Raw genomic sequence first — 18,813 nt, 5'->3', positions numbered from 1 at the left:
CACAATAAAATATATTAAAAATTATGTTTAGAAAATCTCTTTATTTTTTGTTTAAGTGTGTAATTCTTTCATCATTTGCATAAAATTACTTTGAATTCGAATAGTCTTAGAAAACAGACCATGAATAGTTTTTTTCTAAAATACAGTAACCAAAATCGTAGTAGGCTTGTCGGCTTCACAGATATAGAATGCCTCTTTGGTACAAATCCAATCATTCATTTCATATGTGGAATTTTTGTACCACAAGTGAACACAATCTTCACCTTCACCTTTGTTACTGCCATTGTCTGGTTGCGCCGATGTCCAGGCAGCATATTTCATTGGTTCACCAGTTCTGTAATAATAAAATTGTCCTTCAGAATGCAAATCAGATCCTGATATCCAAAACCATCTATCCGTGGGATAATTTGTTTTTAGGTGCTCTGAAAGTTCATTGAATTCTTGTTGATTGTCAAAAGAAGCCAAGTAGCCGCCCATACCTCGGCAAATCACATTTGCTTTGAACCAGTTCATCTTTGTAAAAAGTAGCGAATAAAAATTTCTAATTTCACTGTAAACATTCTAATGTCAAGGATACATACCTTTCTTTCGCCAATGTGATATAGTTTTTGGCCCAGTCTGGTAAATGGCGATACTTCCAAGTTATCGGGATAATCTGACACAATAAAAAGAAAATCATACTTATTTTTTGATTGAGCCGAGCAATTAGCGGTGTCTTACCCTCTAATACGGTAGATGTTATATTTGGTGTCCGTGATCCAGCCCCAAAATGGCAGGCCATGAAACCCAAGAGGCAAAACATTAAAGTTCTATTGCAGCTCATTTTTGTTTGTATCTTATCTCGTCGATTACTACGGAACAACTGAATCTTTCAATCAATCAAACCTCGTCAAGTGGGTAAGATGAGAATAAGGGGTGTGAATAGGGATCCGATGCGTGGAAAGAAAACACTTCTTTCCCAGTTGAATGCTATACATTGACTGTTTATTAAAAGTAAAATTATTCTTAAGAACTAAATAGTAAAATATTACTTAACCTACTTAACTAGTGTGTAGAAAAGAGAAAGTGAGAGTGCACATATGTGTACGAACGCATCTGCCATACAATCTTATGGAGAGGTCGTAAAATACTCTTATCTTACATGCGTATACATGTAGCAAGCAACCACATGGTTATTAGACTGCTCATAGATTGCATTTCCAGATTAAATGAAACCTTTTCCAAATTAAATGAAACCTTTTCCAAATTGAACGAAACCTTTTCCACATTAAATGAAACCTTTTCCAACGGAAATGAAACCTTTTCCAGATGAAATGAAACCTTTTCCAATTGAAATGAAACCTTTTCCATATGAAATGAAACTTTTTCCAAATCAAATGAAACCTTTATTTTTTATTATAAGGAACTTGAAACTAATATTGATTTTTATTGTTTTAAATTAAAATGGTAACATCATTTGATGTAATTAAAACAAATACAGTTATATAGGTACCCAGCAAAATTTATTTGAAGTTGTTCTATGTGAAGTAGTGATTGAATAGCTTTTTTAGAAGCAGTCCACGCAGAGTCATGAAAAATGCATTCCGTTCTTCACATTTTGACAATGTCCGATTTGAATCCATTTCATAAAACTTTCACATTTTAGCAATGTTTACATTTATAATAACTTTTTGCAAATAAAATTCTTAAGAAAACAGGAAACAATTTATTTTATGGTATTTTAATTACTCAGCAAAATGTTTGTATCCAAAAAGATAATCATAGGTGCAAGAAATGTCAGACTGGATATTTGTTTGTAGCCAAAAAGTAGTTGAATCATGAGTGCAAGTGACTATGTCTTTTTACGTGAAAGAAGTCATGATTTTTACAAGGGCATGGTGCAGCTAGGATGCAATCAATTTTAAATGTTTATCACCTATTTTGCATGACTCTATGCAAGAAGCGTTTTAAGATGTTTTTGAGTAATAAAAGCTAACTTTCTAGAATAAAAGTATTTGATTTTTATTTACACTCAGTCGCTTTTTAAAATTATTCCATTGTTTTATATTCATTATGTTTCAATTTCATTAAGACTATCGAACTATTATCAAATTACTGTTTTTTCAAACAATAATGTTCTACAAAAACATGAGTTTGGCAGTAATTTGAACGAAACTAGAGAAAGAGACCATATATATTAATTAGAAGTTACCACAACTCTTAAATACTTTTTTCAAATGGCCCTGAAGTCTGATATCAGTGAAAAATCCTCGCTTAATAGATGTTAAATTCTCCCATGTCCTCAAAATGCATGCTTGCGAATCAATTTTTAAATGAATCGAAAAATCAACTCAAAATACATTCCATGGAATGTATATTTATTCAAATATATTATTCAACAAAGAACTAATGCAAAATGTGTGCTTAAGAAGTAAATTAGACAGTATCCTCACTGCACCATGCCCTTGTAAAAATAATGACTTCTTTCACGTAAAAAGATGTAGTCCGGAATCACTTGCACTCATGATTTAACTACTTCTTTGGCTACAAACATTTTGCTGGGTATGTATTTGTGAATAAACCGACAAAAATCTGTAAAACTAAGTCGCAAAATTATGATTGAAAATAAAATCGTTAACTTACCGAAAAAAATCGTTAATTACCGAAATTATGGGCATTTTAATTTTAACGACATTTGTCGGTAAGGGCTACAATGTGTTACAGAATCTCACTACAGGCATTTCATAAATTTAGCTTTATTTTTATCAATAAACGAAAATCGTAAACTGAAATTCTTGACGGTTTTGTTAAATATAGATCTGGAAATGAGAAATATATCAATTGACTATGTTAACATAATACTTTTCTTACGTAGTCAGCCCTTCAGTTGTCTGCTTGGGAAACTTTCAATACAATGTCCAGTTCGAACAATCTTGTGGATTTTTGTGTTGAATGCTGCGCTCTATAGCCTCAGTTATGTTATGGTAGCACAGAATTTTATTTTTGAAAATGCTTCAAAATCGCTCGAACTTTGGGAATATGGCTGCAGGAATTTAAGTTGATATCTGTTTAATTCTAATAAAGTTCTTATGTCATTCCTCTTACGTATTTGCTCATTATCCATTATCAGAAACTGGTTTTCTAAGTCTGGTGTAATCTTCCTCAAAATACCTTCTATAAATTGTTTGAATTTGTCTACATTCATACTTAAACTTGAAATTATATTATGGTACACAAAACCCCCGATTTTATTTACTGCCATTCGAGTTACATATCGATCTTATAATGTAGGCAGTTTCGAAATTTCGAAATTCCGCTCTGATCCGGAGATATAGCATCAGAATCGAAGGTACCTCCAAAAAAAATTTTAACTTTGTATGCAAATATCTATAGAACGGTTACAGACACAGACTCCAAATTTGAAATGTGTGATGGATTTTAGCCTAAAAATAAATGTGTCAAAATATATCGAAATCGGTCCAGATTTGGATATAGCTCCCATATATATTTTCGTCCGATATCAAGTATTTGATGTACCAAACACGCTATATATGTCCGATTTCCATGAAATTTGGAATGTGTGACTAAATTTGTTGTAGAAATGAGTATGCCAAATTATATTGAAATCGGTTCAGATTTGGATATAGCTCCTATATATATTTTCGGCCGATTTCATGTATTTGATGCACCCAACCCACTATGTATGTCCAATTTCAATGAAATTTGGAATGTGTGACTAAATTTGTTGTAGAAATGAGTATGCCAAATTATATTGAAATCGGTTCAGATTTGGATATAGCTCCTATATATATTTTCGGCCGATTTCATGTATTTGATGCACCCTACCCACTATGTATGTCCAATTTCAATGAAATTTGGAATGCGTGACTAAATTTGTTGTAGAAATGAGTATGCCAAATTATATTGAAATCGGTTCAGATTTGGATATAGCTCCCATATATATTTTCGGCCGATTTCATGTAGTTGATACCCCAAAGACGCTATGTATGTCCAATGTGTAACTAAATTTGGTGTAGAAATAATTATTGAAATCGGTGTTGATTTGGCTATAGCTCCCATATTTATTTCAATGAAATTTGTGCGGTATCTATATCTATAAAAGAGGAAAATGTTTGTACGTTTGTTTGTTTGAAGTTTATGGACTCAAAAACCGCCGATCTTCCTGAAACTTTCAGAGTATATTACCACATGGCCTGAAAGTGTCACAGGCTATATAATTCTTAAAAATTCCGCCCCGATCTGGAGATATAGCCTCAGGATCGAAAGGTACCTCCAAAAAATGTAGACTTTGTATGCTGATATCTAACGATTATCGATACAGTCTTCAAATTTGGAATGTGTGACGGAATTTGGTCTAAAAATAAATTTGCTAAAGTAATTTGAAATCGGCTCAGATTTAGATATACATTTTCGGCCGATTTAATGCATTTGATGCATAAAATACGTTTTGTATGCCGAATTCCAATGAAATTTGGAATTTGTGACGGAATTTATTGCAGAAATAAATGTTCCAAACTATTTTGAAATCGGTTCAGATTGGGATATAGCTCCCATATACATATATTTTCGGCCGATTTCATGTATTTTCTACACCGAACACGCCATGTATGTTCAATTTTGACGAAATTTGGAATCTTTGACGAATTGATCCTAGAAATTAGTTTGCCAAATTATTATGAAATCGGATCAGATTTGGATATACCTCCAATATATATTTTTGGCCGATTTCATGTATTTTCTGCAATAAACACCTTATGTATGTCCAATTTCAATGAAATTTTAAATATGTGGCGGAAATTGATCTACAAAAAAAATTGTCAAATTATATTGAAATCGGTTCAGATTTACATATAGCTCCCATATATTTTTTCGGCCGATTTCATGTATTTGATGCACCAAACACGCTATGTAAGCCCACTTTTAATGAAATTTGGAATATGTGGCGGAAATTGGTCTACAAAACAAATTGGTAAATTGTATTGAAAGAATTTCAGTCAATAGAATTTCAGGAAATGCACAAACGTACAAATCCATTGATACTGTGGCAACTGAAGACGACGCGGTTACCTATCCAGTTGAATTCCTAAATTCGTTGGAACTTCCAGGCTTTCCACCACATAATTTAGTGCTAAAAGTTGGTGTTCCTATTATTTTATTAAGAAACATAGACCCACCTCGCCTTTGCAATGGTACAAGTTTAACAGTAAAAAAACTACATAACTATTTAATTGAGGCAACGATTATTACTGGGAAGTATATAGGTTCAGATGTACTGCTGTTGCTAATAGCAACAGAAACGCCCTTCAATTTTAAAAGATTGCAGTTTCCTGTACGTTTGCCATTTGCAATGACTATAAATAAATCCCAAGGGCAGACTCTTCGTGTATGCGGCCTAAATTTAGGATGTTCTTGCTTTTCTCATGGTCAGCTCTACGTTGCATGTTCACGTGTTGGTAGACCGGCCGATTTGTTTGTTTACGCTCCTGAAGGAAAAACAAAAAAAACATTGTATATCCTAAAGCATTACAATAAATACTTTACTTTAAATTTTTTAATTTGATTTCTTTCTGATTTCAAAAAATCCGTAAATTTTCAAATGCATATCAATCTAAAGGGGTAGCGAAGCGCACCGGGTTCAGCTAGTCTTCTATAAATATTAAATGTTCCCTTTGTTGAAGTATCCATTTTGGAAAATACCGATCCTACGTTTTAAGCTCGTTCTATTTCGAATGAGGCTGTTTTAAAAGTATTTTTCAATTTCCGTATTTCATTTTTAAGGTTTGGAAAACATAGTTTTTTATTGTTAAGACTGAAGTAAAAACTGTGAAATAATAACTCAAAAAACAAAAAATAAATAATTAAAAAACAATGATACCTATAACTATATTTGTTATAATAACATCAATTGATGTTATTATTTTATTTTAAAACAATAAAATCAATATCAGTTTAATGTCCATTATAATAAAAAGAAAGGTTTCATTTAATTTGGAAAAAGTTTCATTTCAAATGGAAAAGGTTTCATTTCAATTGGAAAAGGTTTCATTTCAATTGGAAAAGGTTTCATTTCCGTTGGAAAAGGTTTCATTTAATTTGGAAAAGGTTTCGTTTAATTTGGAAAAGGTTTCATTTAATTTGGGAAAGGTTTCATTTGATCTGGAAATGCTATATAACAAGTAAAAAAAAAGTATCTGTCGGCTTGACCGACAGAGATATACCCTCAGCCTGTGTATATTGAAACAATTTTTTCCCATAAAACGTCGGTTTTAAAAATTTTGAACTCATGAACCGACAAATATGTTGATTAGATTAAAGAGCAGAAGTTTTGCGGGGGAATTACTTAAAAGAATGGATCGACATTGACCATTATGGAAGTCGATCTCCAGCCACTACATACGTTGCCATAGGGGGGTTTTACTCCCTTTGGGCTGTCTGCTTAAGAAGTGTGGTTTTGCCCCTGAAAAAAATTTTACCGTCATAATTGAGGCAGCGAATGCAAGCTGCTTCCACAAAAATAAAAGTGATTCGGTAGCAGGTCTTAAAGTGAACTTATCCGAAAATTTGTTTGGGAGGTACTGGATGAAGTGGACAAACATAGTCCATATTTGGACCTGATCTATATCTCGTAGATATATAAAGATGTGTTAAGTATGGACCAATTCGGCCACTCCCTTCAAAAGTTACCGTACGAATAATTTTTCCGAACATTTTTGAAATTTTGTGGGGGAGGTACCTGAGGGAGTGGACCGATATAGATTATCTTTGAACTTAAACTATGTTTGGGCAAAATATTACTAAGGTCAAAATTTGGACCCAATCAGCAGATCCGTTGGAGAGTTATCTTGCGCTCCAACCACCCCACACAGTGTCATAGGGGTTTTGTGAAACTTTTAAGCTATTTTCTCAGGAAGTTTGGACTTGCCCCTGCTCAAACTTGTACCGTCGTATGGGGGGCAGTGAATACAAGTTGCTAAAACAAAAACCAAAGCGATTCGAGAGCAGGTCCTAAATTGAACTTATCCGAAATTTTGTGTGGGAGGTACCCGAAGGAGTAGACCTATTGAGTCCATACTGGAACCTCATCTAAGTCTGGTACATATTTGACGATGAGCAAAGTATGAACCAAATCGGTAACCCCCTTAAAGAGTTATCGTGCGCACAAATTTTCCGAACTTTTTCGAACTTTTGTGGGGGAGGTACCGGAAGGAGTGGACCGATATAGCCCATCTTCGAACTTAAACTAAGTTTGGACAAAATATTACGAAAGCCAAAATTTGAACCGAATCGGTTCATCGGTTCGAGAGTTATCGTGCGCTCCAGCCAGCAGGACAGACAGACAGACAGACAGACGGACGGACATGGCTAGATCGACTCCAAATTGTCTGAAACACATTTCGTCCAAACATACTTGGGGTCTAAAACCATTATTTCGATGAGGCACATTTTCATCGTATCAAAGTGTATATACCCTCCTTAGCCTAAAGGCTGAGGGTATAAAAAATATTACACCAAAATTTGTTTAAATTATCTCCAAATATGTCTTTTCAGTTAACAAGGGTAATTTTATCCATTGTGATTCCATGGAGGTTTTTGTGTTGTCAACTGTTTCTAAAAAGGTTCTTATAGAACTAAAATTGGGCTTATGGTACGTTTATATATAACCGGATTTAACAAACCCACAAATGTCAATTCCATTGCTTATATTTCAAATAAATCCTCAAAAAGAATGTTAACCCTGCAAAAGGCTATAATATAAACATGTCCTTACCCAATGAATTGCAGCAACTATTGGGGGAAATTTGCATTTGTATTAACAAGCGTTTAAGATATTCGGCACGGGTCTTTTTAACATTAATAATTGTTGACTCATCCATGTATTACATTTTTTTTTTTTCAAAAGTAAAGCCTGGATCCATGGCTTTCAGTGGTAAAATATTTTGTGGTTACGTGATGACTGGCAAAAATGAGCGGCCACACTATCAAGCAACCGATTATTTGAGCAAAACTGTGTGTAGCCCGCTTTATCGTGACAGTTTCAAAATTCGAGTGCAATATATACAAATAAGCTGTTCCCGGGCCCATTTTATCGCTTTGATAATTTAGATAAAGTTTAATTTCATCATTGCTTCTCATTCTCATTTGGCAGTTAAGTCCCATTCAGCAGTTGAAATTATGAATTGTATGAAATTGTATTTCAATTCAAGTCCATATTTACATTAGGAAATTTTCCTTGCGGCAATTGCCAGTTTGTTGGTGAGAGAGGGTGTTGAGAGGCAAATGGTTACCATATTCCTCACCTCTCTCTCCATCAAACTGACTATTGCCGCAAGGAAAATTACTTACTTACTTACTTAGCTGGCCCATTACAGAACATTTGTTCTATAGGCCGAACTAAGAAGAGATCTCCATTCCTCTCTATTTGTTGCTTTGCTCTCTGGAATACCGCGCCTTGTCATCTCATCATCCACTTGTTTGCGCCATCTATTCCTTGGCCTGCCAATTCTGCGTGCACCGCCATGTGGCATGTATTCATACGCCTTTTTAGTGGGTTCATCATCGCTCATTCTTTTGATATGGCCTAGCCAACGCAATCGCTGCATCTCGATACGTTTAACAATATTGATGTCGTTGTATAGCAGATACAGCTCGTGGTTCATGCGACGTCGATATTCACCGTCAACGCAGATTGGTCCGTAGATCTTTCGAAGAATTTTTCTCTCAAACACACCAAGCACTGCCATGTCTGCTTGCGCAAGTACCCAGGCTTCGGAAAATTGCCTAATGTAAATATGGACCAGCCCATTGTTCTAGTTCACCATCAAATGCCGAACCGCATGATAACACTTCAAAGCTGTTATAAATTATACCAACTGTGACCATTTTATTTGACGCATGTTATTTGTGCGTTACGCGTGCGCTACTATTAAAAAAATTTAGATAATCTGAAATAGTTGCCCAAAAAAAGAATTTCCCCAGGCATTCTAATGATGTCTAATATCTCAAATGCGCACAATAAAATATATTAAAAGTTATGTTTAGAAAATCTCTTTATTTTTTGTTTAAGTGTGTAATTCTTTCATCATTTGCATAATATTACTTTGAATTCGAATAGTCTTAGAAAACAGACCATGAATAGTTTTTTTCTAAAATACAGTAACCGAAATCGTAGTAGGCTTGTCGGCTTCACAGATATAGAATGCGTCTTGGCTACAAATCCAATCATTCATTTCATATGTGGAATTTTTGTACCACAAGTGAACACAATCTTCACCTTCACCTTTGTTACTGCCATTGTCTGGTTGCGCCGATGACCAGGCAGCATATTTCATTGGTTCACCAGTTCTGTAATAATAAAATTGTCCTTCAGAATGCAAATCAGATCCTGATATCCAAAACCATCTATCCGTGGGATAGTTTGTTTTTAGGTGCTCTGAAAGTTCATTGAATTCTTGTTGATTGTCAAAAGAAGCCAAGTAGCCGCCCATACCTCGGCAAATCAAATTTGCTTTGAACCAGTTCACCTTTGTAAAAAGTAGCGAATAAAAATTACTAATTTCACTGTAAACATTCTAATGTCAAGGATACATACCTTGCTTTCGCCAATGTGATATAGTTTTTGGCCCAGTCTGGTAAATGGCGATACTTCCAAGTTATCGGGATAATCTGACACAATAAAAAGAAAATCATACTTATTTTTTGATCGATCCGAGCAAATAGCGGTGTCTTACTCTCTAATACGGTAGTTGATATTTTTGGTGTCCTTGATCCAGTCCCAAAATGGCAGGCCATGAAACACTAGAGGCAAAACATTAAAGTTCTATTGAAGCTCATTTTTGTTTGTATCTTATCTCGTGGAATACTAAGGCACAACTGAATCTTTCAATCAATCAAACCTCGTCAAGTGGGTAAGATGAGAATAAGGGGTGTGAATAGGGATCCGATGCGTGGAAAGAAAACACTTCTTTCCCAGTTGAATGTTATACATTGACTGTTTATTAAAAGTAAAATTATTCTTAAGAACTAAATAGTAAAATATTACTTAACCTACTTAACTACACCATTTTCACATGTAATTCGAATTATTTTAATTGTAATTCGAGAATTCCATTTGTAATTCGAAAATTCCATTTGTAATTCGTAGCATTTCAATTGTAATTCGAAAATTCCATTTGTAATTCGAATTATTCCATTTGTAATTCGAGAATTCCATATGTAATTCGAAGCATTTCAATTGTAATTCGAAAATTCTATTTGTAATTCGAATTATTCCATTTGTAATTCGAATTATTCCATTTGTAATTCGAATTTTTCTATTTGTAATTCGAATTATTCCATTTGAAATTCGATTTTTCTATTTGTAATTCGAATGATTTCATTTGTAATTTGAATAAAAAAGATTTGAACAATCAGTGGGGTACTTAATATAAATTTATACTTATTATATGGACGATATGGTCAGCAGCACAATATCACATACGAATACTTTATAAACTTTATATTTTTTTATAATACTGTAGTAGGCTTAGCAAAATTCCAACTTTTGTAAACATCAAAATAAAAATTAGTTGCAAAAGAATCATCAATTAAATTTGTGAGAAATTTTTACGCTTCCAATAAATATGGAATTTAAAGATTTATGTGCTATTTGTCAACGTAATATGAACCGCGGAAAAATAAAAAAAATTGTGGCATGTGGACATTTTTTCCATTCAAAATTTGTTGAACAGTTGCAAACTGAACTTTGCCCTCTCTGTCGGGAAAGAATTGAAAGTTTAGAAAACGTCGAACGGACGAAATACAACGCGTATACTCCGCAAGACAGAAAACGGATAATTGAATGTGCAAATAAAGGCAACAATTGGATAGAGCTTGCACAAAGTATGGATATACCATACACAACGGCATTTTATTGGGTTTCCAAAAACAAAGAAGAAACTGAGAATCGGGGAGGAATTAAACACAGAATTCTGACGGATGTTGAAATTTCTACTATTATATTATGGTTGGAAGAAAATCCAACGATTACACTTAAAGCAATAAAAGAACGTGTTTACAGCCAGTTTTCAAAAATGATATCAATTTCGACAGTATCCAATATGCTGCATGGACAATTTTATTCCACAAAAAAGTGCCATTACCAACCACAGGAAATGAACAGCACCCAAAATAAAGAGAAAAGAGCGTCATACGTAAGAAAACTCAACGAGTATATAAGACTGGGGAAACAAATTATTTACGTTGACGAGACTAATTTTAACCTCTTTTGCCGCCGTAAAAATGGTTGGTCCAAAGTAGGAGCAAGATCCGTCAGTACCCTTCCATCATCCAGAGGGCAAAATATACATGTTATTGGTGCAATTGGAAACAGCGGCATAATAAAAATGGATATTCGACGAGGTTCATTTCGGGCTACGGATGCGAATGAGTGGATGCGCTCAGTTCTCGACAAATGGGAGGAACTGGGAAACGATTTATATGATTTAGTAGTCGTTTGTGATAACGCCCCTTGTCACAGCAAATTTGAAGAGGTGTTTGTAGAATCGCCTGCACTCTTATTAAGATTGGGGCCGTATTCACCCCAATTAAATCCGATAGAAAACATATGGTCCAAAATAAAATCGCATGTGAAAACAAATATTCAAGTTCCACAAGTATCACCTCCAAATTTGGCAGAGCAACGGTTGCAATATATGGAAGGCCTGGTTCGGAACGCTATTCAATGTGTTAATGTAGGTGACTGCGGTAGGGCTATAGTTCATTCAACAACATTCCATGAACTAATTTTATCTTTAGAAGATATTCCAGTGGGATCCTAAATGCTATTATTTACAATCCACGTTTTATCATAAAATTATATTATTTTTATTATATCTTAACAACTGTCATTTTGTTTTTATTATATTATTATTAATTTATTATTCCTCTGCTAATCGACATTACTTGAATTTATAAACAATTTTTTTAAAAAAATACAAAATTCTTAATACATAATTAATTTATAAATTATTTATATTTTAAAAATTAGAACAATGCATTTTCTTAACCATTTCATTTTCTTATATAATTTTTCTTAATATAAAATATGTCATTCCTTTTTAACAATGTACATTTGTAAAAACAAATAAATGGAATATATAAATATATTAAATACGAGCCGCCTTATGTTATTTTATGTTAAGCATTTCGAATTACTAATGGAAAAATTCGAATTACAAATGAAATGATTCGAATTACAATTACAATAATTCGAATTACAAATAGAAAAATTCGAATTACAAATAGAAAAATTCGAATTACAAATGGAATAATACGAATTACAAATAGAAAAATTCGAATTACAAATGAAATAATACGAATTACAAATAGAATTTTCGAATTACAATTGAAATGCTACGAATTACAATTGGAATTCTCGAATTACAATTGGAATGTTACGAATTACAAATGGAATTTTCGAATTACAATTGAAATACTTCGAATTACAAATGGAATTCTCGAATTACAATTAAAATAATTCGAATTACATGTGAAAATGGTGTAGTGTGTAGAAAAGAGAAAGTGAGAGTGCACATATGTGTACGAACGCATCTGCCATACAATCTTATGGAGAGGTCGTAAAATACTCTTATCTTACATGCGCATACATGTAGCAAGCAACCACATGGTTATTAGACTGCTCATACCATTTAGTACATAAGTAAAAATTTCCGAAGCCATTATCACCGCTAGTCCCCAACCTTGACTCCCATACCAAATTTCACCCAAGGAGGGGTGCCTCTCACCGTTAGTGTGGCTACTTGTTATAAACAATATTTTGACTGATCTGGACAATCAAGGTATAAAAGTTGTTGCCTATGCGGACGACGTTGTACTACTGATTTCCGGTAAGTTTCCGTCAACCATTTCGGAGCTTATGCAAGGAGCATTATCGACGCTGTCGCGCTGGGCTAAGGCCAATGGCCTTGGAGTAAACCCAACCAAGACAGAACTGGTAATGTTCACGAGAAAGCGTAAGCTCGGCGTATTTGTACCACCAACACTGGATGGAGTGCAGCTTCAGCTCTCGCCCAAGGCAAAATACCTTGGCACAATCCTGGACTGTCAATTGCGATGGAACAGGAATGCTGAGGAAAGGGCGAAGAGAGGATTGATTGCACTTTATTCATGTAAGAATTCTATTGGGAAAAGTTGGGGTCTAAACCCATCGATTATACACTGGTTGTATAACACCGTGGTTAGACCCATCTTATCCAATGGTTCTCTTGTTTGGTGGCACTCATTGCGCCAAAAATCGACATCCGGTAGGCTTGACAAGGTACAAAGAGCTGCCTCCATTCTCATGATTGGAGCCACCAGGAGCACACCACAGGCTGCTCTGAACGCAATGCTAAACTTAAAACCACTGAGTCTCAGCATTAAGTGTCAGGCAGCTCTCAGTGCCCTACGGCTGCATGAACAGGATCTCTGGCGCGGTTGTACCTATGGGCATGGATGTATCCTGAACGAATCAGGCATAAATGTGAACCAACGCGGAAAACTGAGGGACTATATATCACCAGTCCTGAGATTTGACGATCGTTATACCTAGTAGAGACGACTGGAACCGCAGTAACCCCCCTCTGGACGGTCTGGCTTTTTATACAGATGGTTCCAAGATGGAGGAAGGTACCGGGGCTGGCGTCTACTGTGAAAGGCTATCTCTTGAGTACACCTACAGGCTAGACAGCAACTGTAGTGTCTTCCAGGCTGAAATCTTTGCGATTTGGAAGGCAGCGGAATTGATAAAAAGTTTGGATGCATAAATCTTTGAACCGGCTCTTAAAGCCATCAAATCCTGCAACATCAAATCCGATGCCGTCCTTAAGTGTAGATCAGCCTTGGAAACGCTAACTAACGGCTTCCGGCTATGCTGGGTACCAGGACACCGCGACTATATGGGTAATGAAAGAGCAGACGAATTAGCTAGACGAGGATCGCAGTCTACAGATCTAGCTATCGCTGACTCTATCAAACCACCCATTTGTCATTTCTTTCAAAAAATTTAAACGTTCTCTGACGAAAGAACCAGTGAATTGTGGCATAATGAACCTAGGTGCATTGTGGCAAGATCCATATGGCCGTCTCTGTCAGTCAAAAGAACGAATTCTCTGTTGAACCTGAGTAAAGCTGAAGTTAGAGTAACGACGGGAGTCATTACTGGACACTGCTATATCAGGGTCCATATCATCAAATGGGATGAGGATGTTACTGACTACTGCAGACTCTGTGAGGACGAGGAGGAGTTAGAGACGATCGAGCACATCCTGTGTCGTTGTCCAGCCCTGGCTCGTAGACGGCATAGGTTAGTAGGTGTTCACTTTCCACCGTGTCTAACTTTCTACTCAACTGTGGAACCTGCTGTGATCTACAACATCATCAAAAATCTGAAGTGGCTGTGACAGTCCAACCTGAACGCGTAAACTAATTCAACTATTCTGCCTGCCATTAAAAATAAACTATTCCTCCCCTCTTAAACTTTCTTGTAATTTATTCGTTCTTTATTTTTCCGTCAAGTTCCTCTTTTTATTTCTTCCCCCTATCCTCTCTTTTTCCATCTCCTCTTTTCTTGCAGTTCTTTTTTTCTACTGGATGATCACAATGGACCGGAAGGTCTCCGAGTGACGCAGTCACAAGTTAGTGGCTGCACATCCCCTAACCTAACCTAACCTACCAAATTTCAAGATTCTAGCTATATCCGTTCAATATATACAATTGGTACTAAATTTAGTATCTTTTAGTACACTCATAGGTCGAATTTTCAAAAATATTTTGGTACATCTTTCTAACTCTCACTGATTTCAAATTTCACAATTTTAGCTCTTTCCGTTTGCCTAATGCAAAGGGTACCATATTTAGTACTTTTCGTATACATAAGAATGAATTTCCAAAACTACCTCATTCCCAGACTCCAACAATAATCTTGATTCGAAATTCCAGGATCACATCTTTATCCGTCTAACCAAATCAAAATTGTACCAAATTTAGTACCATATGTAGGACTTTCCAAAACTACCTCCATATCTCAAATGTACACTCCAACAGTAATCTTATTTCCAAAGTTTACGATTCCAGCTCTATCCGTTCATCCAAATCAATTTTGTACCAAATTTAGTACCATTTAGTACTTTTCATACACATTTTCAAACCCACCTCTTATATTAGCCCTACTTCCCTTTATTGATTCTCATTTCAAATTTGAAGATTCCAGCTCTATCCGTTCACATAATACAAAATAGTACCAAGTTTAGTACATTTTAGTACTTTTCGTACACTTCTATTTCGAATTTCTAAAAATCCTGTGGTGCATCTATCCTACGCTCTATTAGCGACTCTCGTTCCAAATTTCAGAGTTCTAGCTCTTCCCGTTTGCCTAATACAAAGGGTACCAAAATTTAGTACCTTTTAGTACTTTTCGTACCGATCTAGTTCGAATTTCCAAAAACCCAGCCTTATTTGACACTTTCGGACCAAGACTGACCCTCACCCAAAATTTCAACATTCTAGCTTCAGCCGTTTGGTCTGGGCGTTGATGAATCAATCAGTCAGTCAGTCAGTGAATCAATCATTTTACTCTTTTATTAATATACTAGCAAATGCCCGCTACTTCGTATGCGGAAAGGAAACGAAATATATATAAACAATATTTAATACGGGAATGGTGAATACTGGAGATTCTGTTATACTAAGACCTATTTTTATTACCAATATTTTTTCGATGGTAGTCAGAATTTAAAACAAAAAAATTGCCGTATCGCATCCTTACACAGCTGCCATATTTTTTATTTCGAATTTCCAAAACTACGTATCATATTGCAAATTTTAGATTTGACTCCTGGTTTTACCCCTTCACTAACACAGCATTCTCTTCCAGTACGAATTTCCAAACACTAAACTTTATCTCACCCCTTCACAACAACAATCACGCACATTCACATTTCAAGGTTCTCGCTTTAGCGGTTTCGCCCAGAACCCGAATAGGTCCGTTAAATTTTTGGCCACGTTTTCGTATATACCCATATAGCGGTACCTCTCGACTTAGTGTATTTTTAAAGAAGAACAAATGTATATTGTCCAATTTTCTTTAAATTTGGACCTTGAATACTCAGAGGATATAGAAGTTTAATTTAAAAAATCTCCTCTTCAATCCACGTTTATTAGAAGAGATATTTTGAAGATCTTCTGCACATTTTCCAACTGAAATTCGGAATTTGTGGCATGAAAGGTTAGTAAACTTCTTTACAAAAAATTGTACTTAATGTGCACCGGTATGTCAACCGTATATAACGGAAAATTTTTTGAAGGCATTTCAATTTAGGATTTTTTAATATCAGGGGTAAATACCTTCTAGTTAACAAAATTGCCGCATTGGACCACGTTTTCAAATTTAGATACCAAAGCGGTCAGAACAAAAAACATTTTTTGAAAAGATACTTCACTTAACTATTTAAAATGGTTTTGGTATCAACATGTTACCCAACTTTTCCTACACATAGATAAACGTTTCAAAAATTACTTTCTTTCCAGTTTTACCAGTTCCTCTGAAACCCATTTGAGGACTATTTAGTAGTTTTTGTATAAATATGTAAGAATTTTCAAAACCTAATCTAATACTGAATTTCAAAATTCCAGTTCTACCCTTTACAAAATCACAAATTGTACAAAATTCTATACCATATATCAAATACCAAAAGGTACCAAATTTTGTACCATTTAGCACTTTTCGTACACGATTTTCCAAAATGTACTTTCATATCTCAGCGCTATCCGTTCACCCAAACCCAAATTATAGCCAATGTAGTTCCATTTAGCACTTTTCCATAAGTACGAATTTCCAAAACTACCTCAATCCTACACTCCAACAATAATCTGTTCACGCAAATACAAATTATAGCGAATTTCGTACCATTTAGTACTACTTCGTGCACATTAGTACGATTTTCCAAAGCTACCTCCATATCTCAATTCTATATTCCAACAGTAATCTTAATTCCAAATTTCAGGATTCTAGCTCTTCAAATCCAAATCATACTAAACTCACTACCATTTAGGACTTTTCGACCTTTGGTACACCTTTATTACTCTTCATCAGTGACCCTCATTTCAAATTTCAGGATTCCGGCCTTATCCATATCCAAATTGTACTATAGTACTATTTAGTACTTTTCGTATACTTTTAATTCTAATTTCCAAAAACCTTTCTTTATTATTCTCCATCAGTGACCTTCATTCCAAATTTCAGGATTCCAGCTCTATTCGTTCACCCAAACCCAAATTGTACTAAATTTAGTACCATTTAGAACTTTTCGTGCACTTATAATTCGAATTTCCAAAAACCTTTCTTTCTTACTCTCCACCAGTGACCCTAATTTAAAATTTCAGGATTCTAGCTCCATCCGTTCACCCAAATCCAAATTGTACTAAATTTATTACTGTTTAGTACTTTTCGTACCCTTATAGTTCGAATTTCAAAAAACCTTTCATTGTTACTCTTCATCAGTGACCCTCATTCCAAATGTCTGTATTCCAGCTCAATCCGTTCACCCAAATCAAAATTGTACTAAATTTAGTACCATTTAGTACTTTTCGTACCCTTGTAATTCGAATTTCCCAAAACCTTTCTTTTTTACTCTTCATCACTGATCATCATTCCAAATTTCAGGATTCCAGCTCTATCCGTTCACCCAAATCCGAATTGTACTAAATTTAGTACCATTTAATACTTTGCGTGTACTTATAGTTCGAATTTCCAAAAACCTTTCATTGTTACTTTTCATCAGTAACCCTCATTCCAAATTTCGGGATACCAGCTCTATCTGTTCACCCAAATCCAAATTGTACTAAATTAAGTACCATTTATTATTTTTCGTGCACTTATAGTTCGAATTTCCAAAAAATTTTCTTTGTTACTTTCCATTAGTGACCCTCATTCCAAATTTCTGGATTCCAACTCAATCCGTTCACCCAATTTCTTATTGTACTAAATTTAGTACCATTTCGTACTTTTCGTACCCTAATAGTTCGAATTTCCAAAAACCTTTCATTGTTTCTCTTCATCAGTGGCCCTCATTCCAAATTTCAGGATTCCAGCTCTATCCGTTCACCCACATCCAAGTTGTACTTAATTTAGTACAATTTAGTACTTTTCGTACACATTAGTACGATTTTCCAAAACCATTTAATTGCATCAACACCACTTCCCAACCTTGATTTCCATACCAAATTCCATGGTTCTAGCTATATCCGTTCAAAATATACAATTGGTACTAAATTTTGTAAATTTTAGTACTTTTCGTACACTTATAGTTCGAATTTCCAAAATCTCTTTGGTACATCTTTCTAACTTTCCATCAGTGACCCTCGTTCCAAATTTCAGAATTCTAGCTCTTACCGCTTGCCTAATACAAAGGGTACCATATTTAGTACCTTTTAGTACTTATCGTACACTTCTAGGTCGAATTTCCAAAAACCCAGCCTTATCTCACACCTACACACCAACAGCAACCTACACCCAAAATTTCAACTTTCTAGCTTCAGCGGTTTCGTCTGGGCGCTGATGAATCAGTCAGTCAGTGAGTCAGTGAATACCTCACCTCACTGCTCTTTTATATATATAGATAGATATAGATATATATATATATATATATAGATCAACTTCCGATTTACGTCGTATAAAATTAGAGCAGTACCAGATATACATTGATACTGTGTAGATCCTGCCATGTTACTAAAAAATTATATCCCCCACTGAAAAGGAGTATGAATTCAATCAGTTTA

General features: G+C 34.9%; 2 protein-coding genes across 2 annotated transcripts; both read right to left on the bottom strand.

Moving 5' to 3' along the window:
• Positions 1-135: 135 nt before the first annotated feature.
• On the bottom strand, positions 136-513 carry LOC141398370 (C-type lectin 37Db-like). The gene has a single exon (XM_073975656.1). It carries the CDS (start codon positions 511-513, stop codon positions 136-138), a length of 378 nt encoding a protein of 125 aa, XP_073831757.1.
• An 8,560-nt stretch (positions 514-9,073) lies between these two features.
• LOC141396699 (C-type lectin 37Db-like) lies at positions 9,074-9,810 on the bottom strand. The gene is made up of 3 exons (XM_073972331.1): positions 9,729-9,810; positions 9,590-9,663; positions 9,074-9,521 (listed from the first exon to the last, which is right to left on the bottom strand). The coding sequence occupies exons 1-3, from the start codon at positions 9,787-9,789 to the stop codon at positions 9,144-9,146; spliced, it is 513 nt and encodes a 170-aa protein (XP_073828432.1). The 5' UTR covers positions 9,790-9,810; the 3' UTR covers positions 9,074-9,143.
• Positions 9,811-18,813: the final 9,003 nt, after the last annotated feature.

The sequence above is a fragment of the Musca autumnalis genome, unplaced genomic scaffold (genome assembly GCF_047663935.1).
Source record: "Musca autumnalis isolate F117 unplaced genomic scaffold, ASM4766393v1 scaffold_3, whole genome shotgun sequence".
Taxonomy (NCBI): Eukaryota; Metazoa; Arthropoda; class Insecta; order Diptera; family Muscidae; genus Musca; species Musca autumnalis.
Note: the sequence above shows the minus strand (reverse complement) of the source record. Positions and strands in the feature narration are given on the sequence as shown.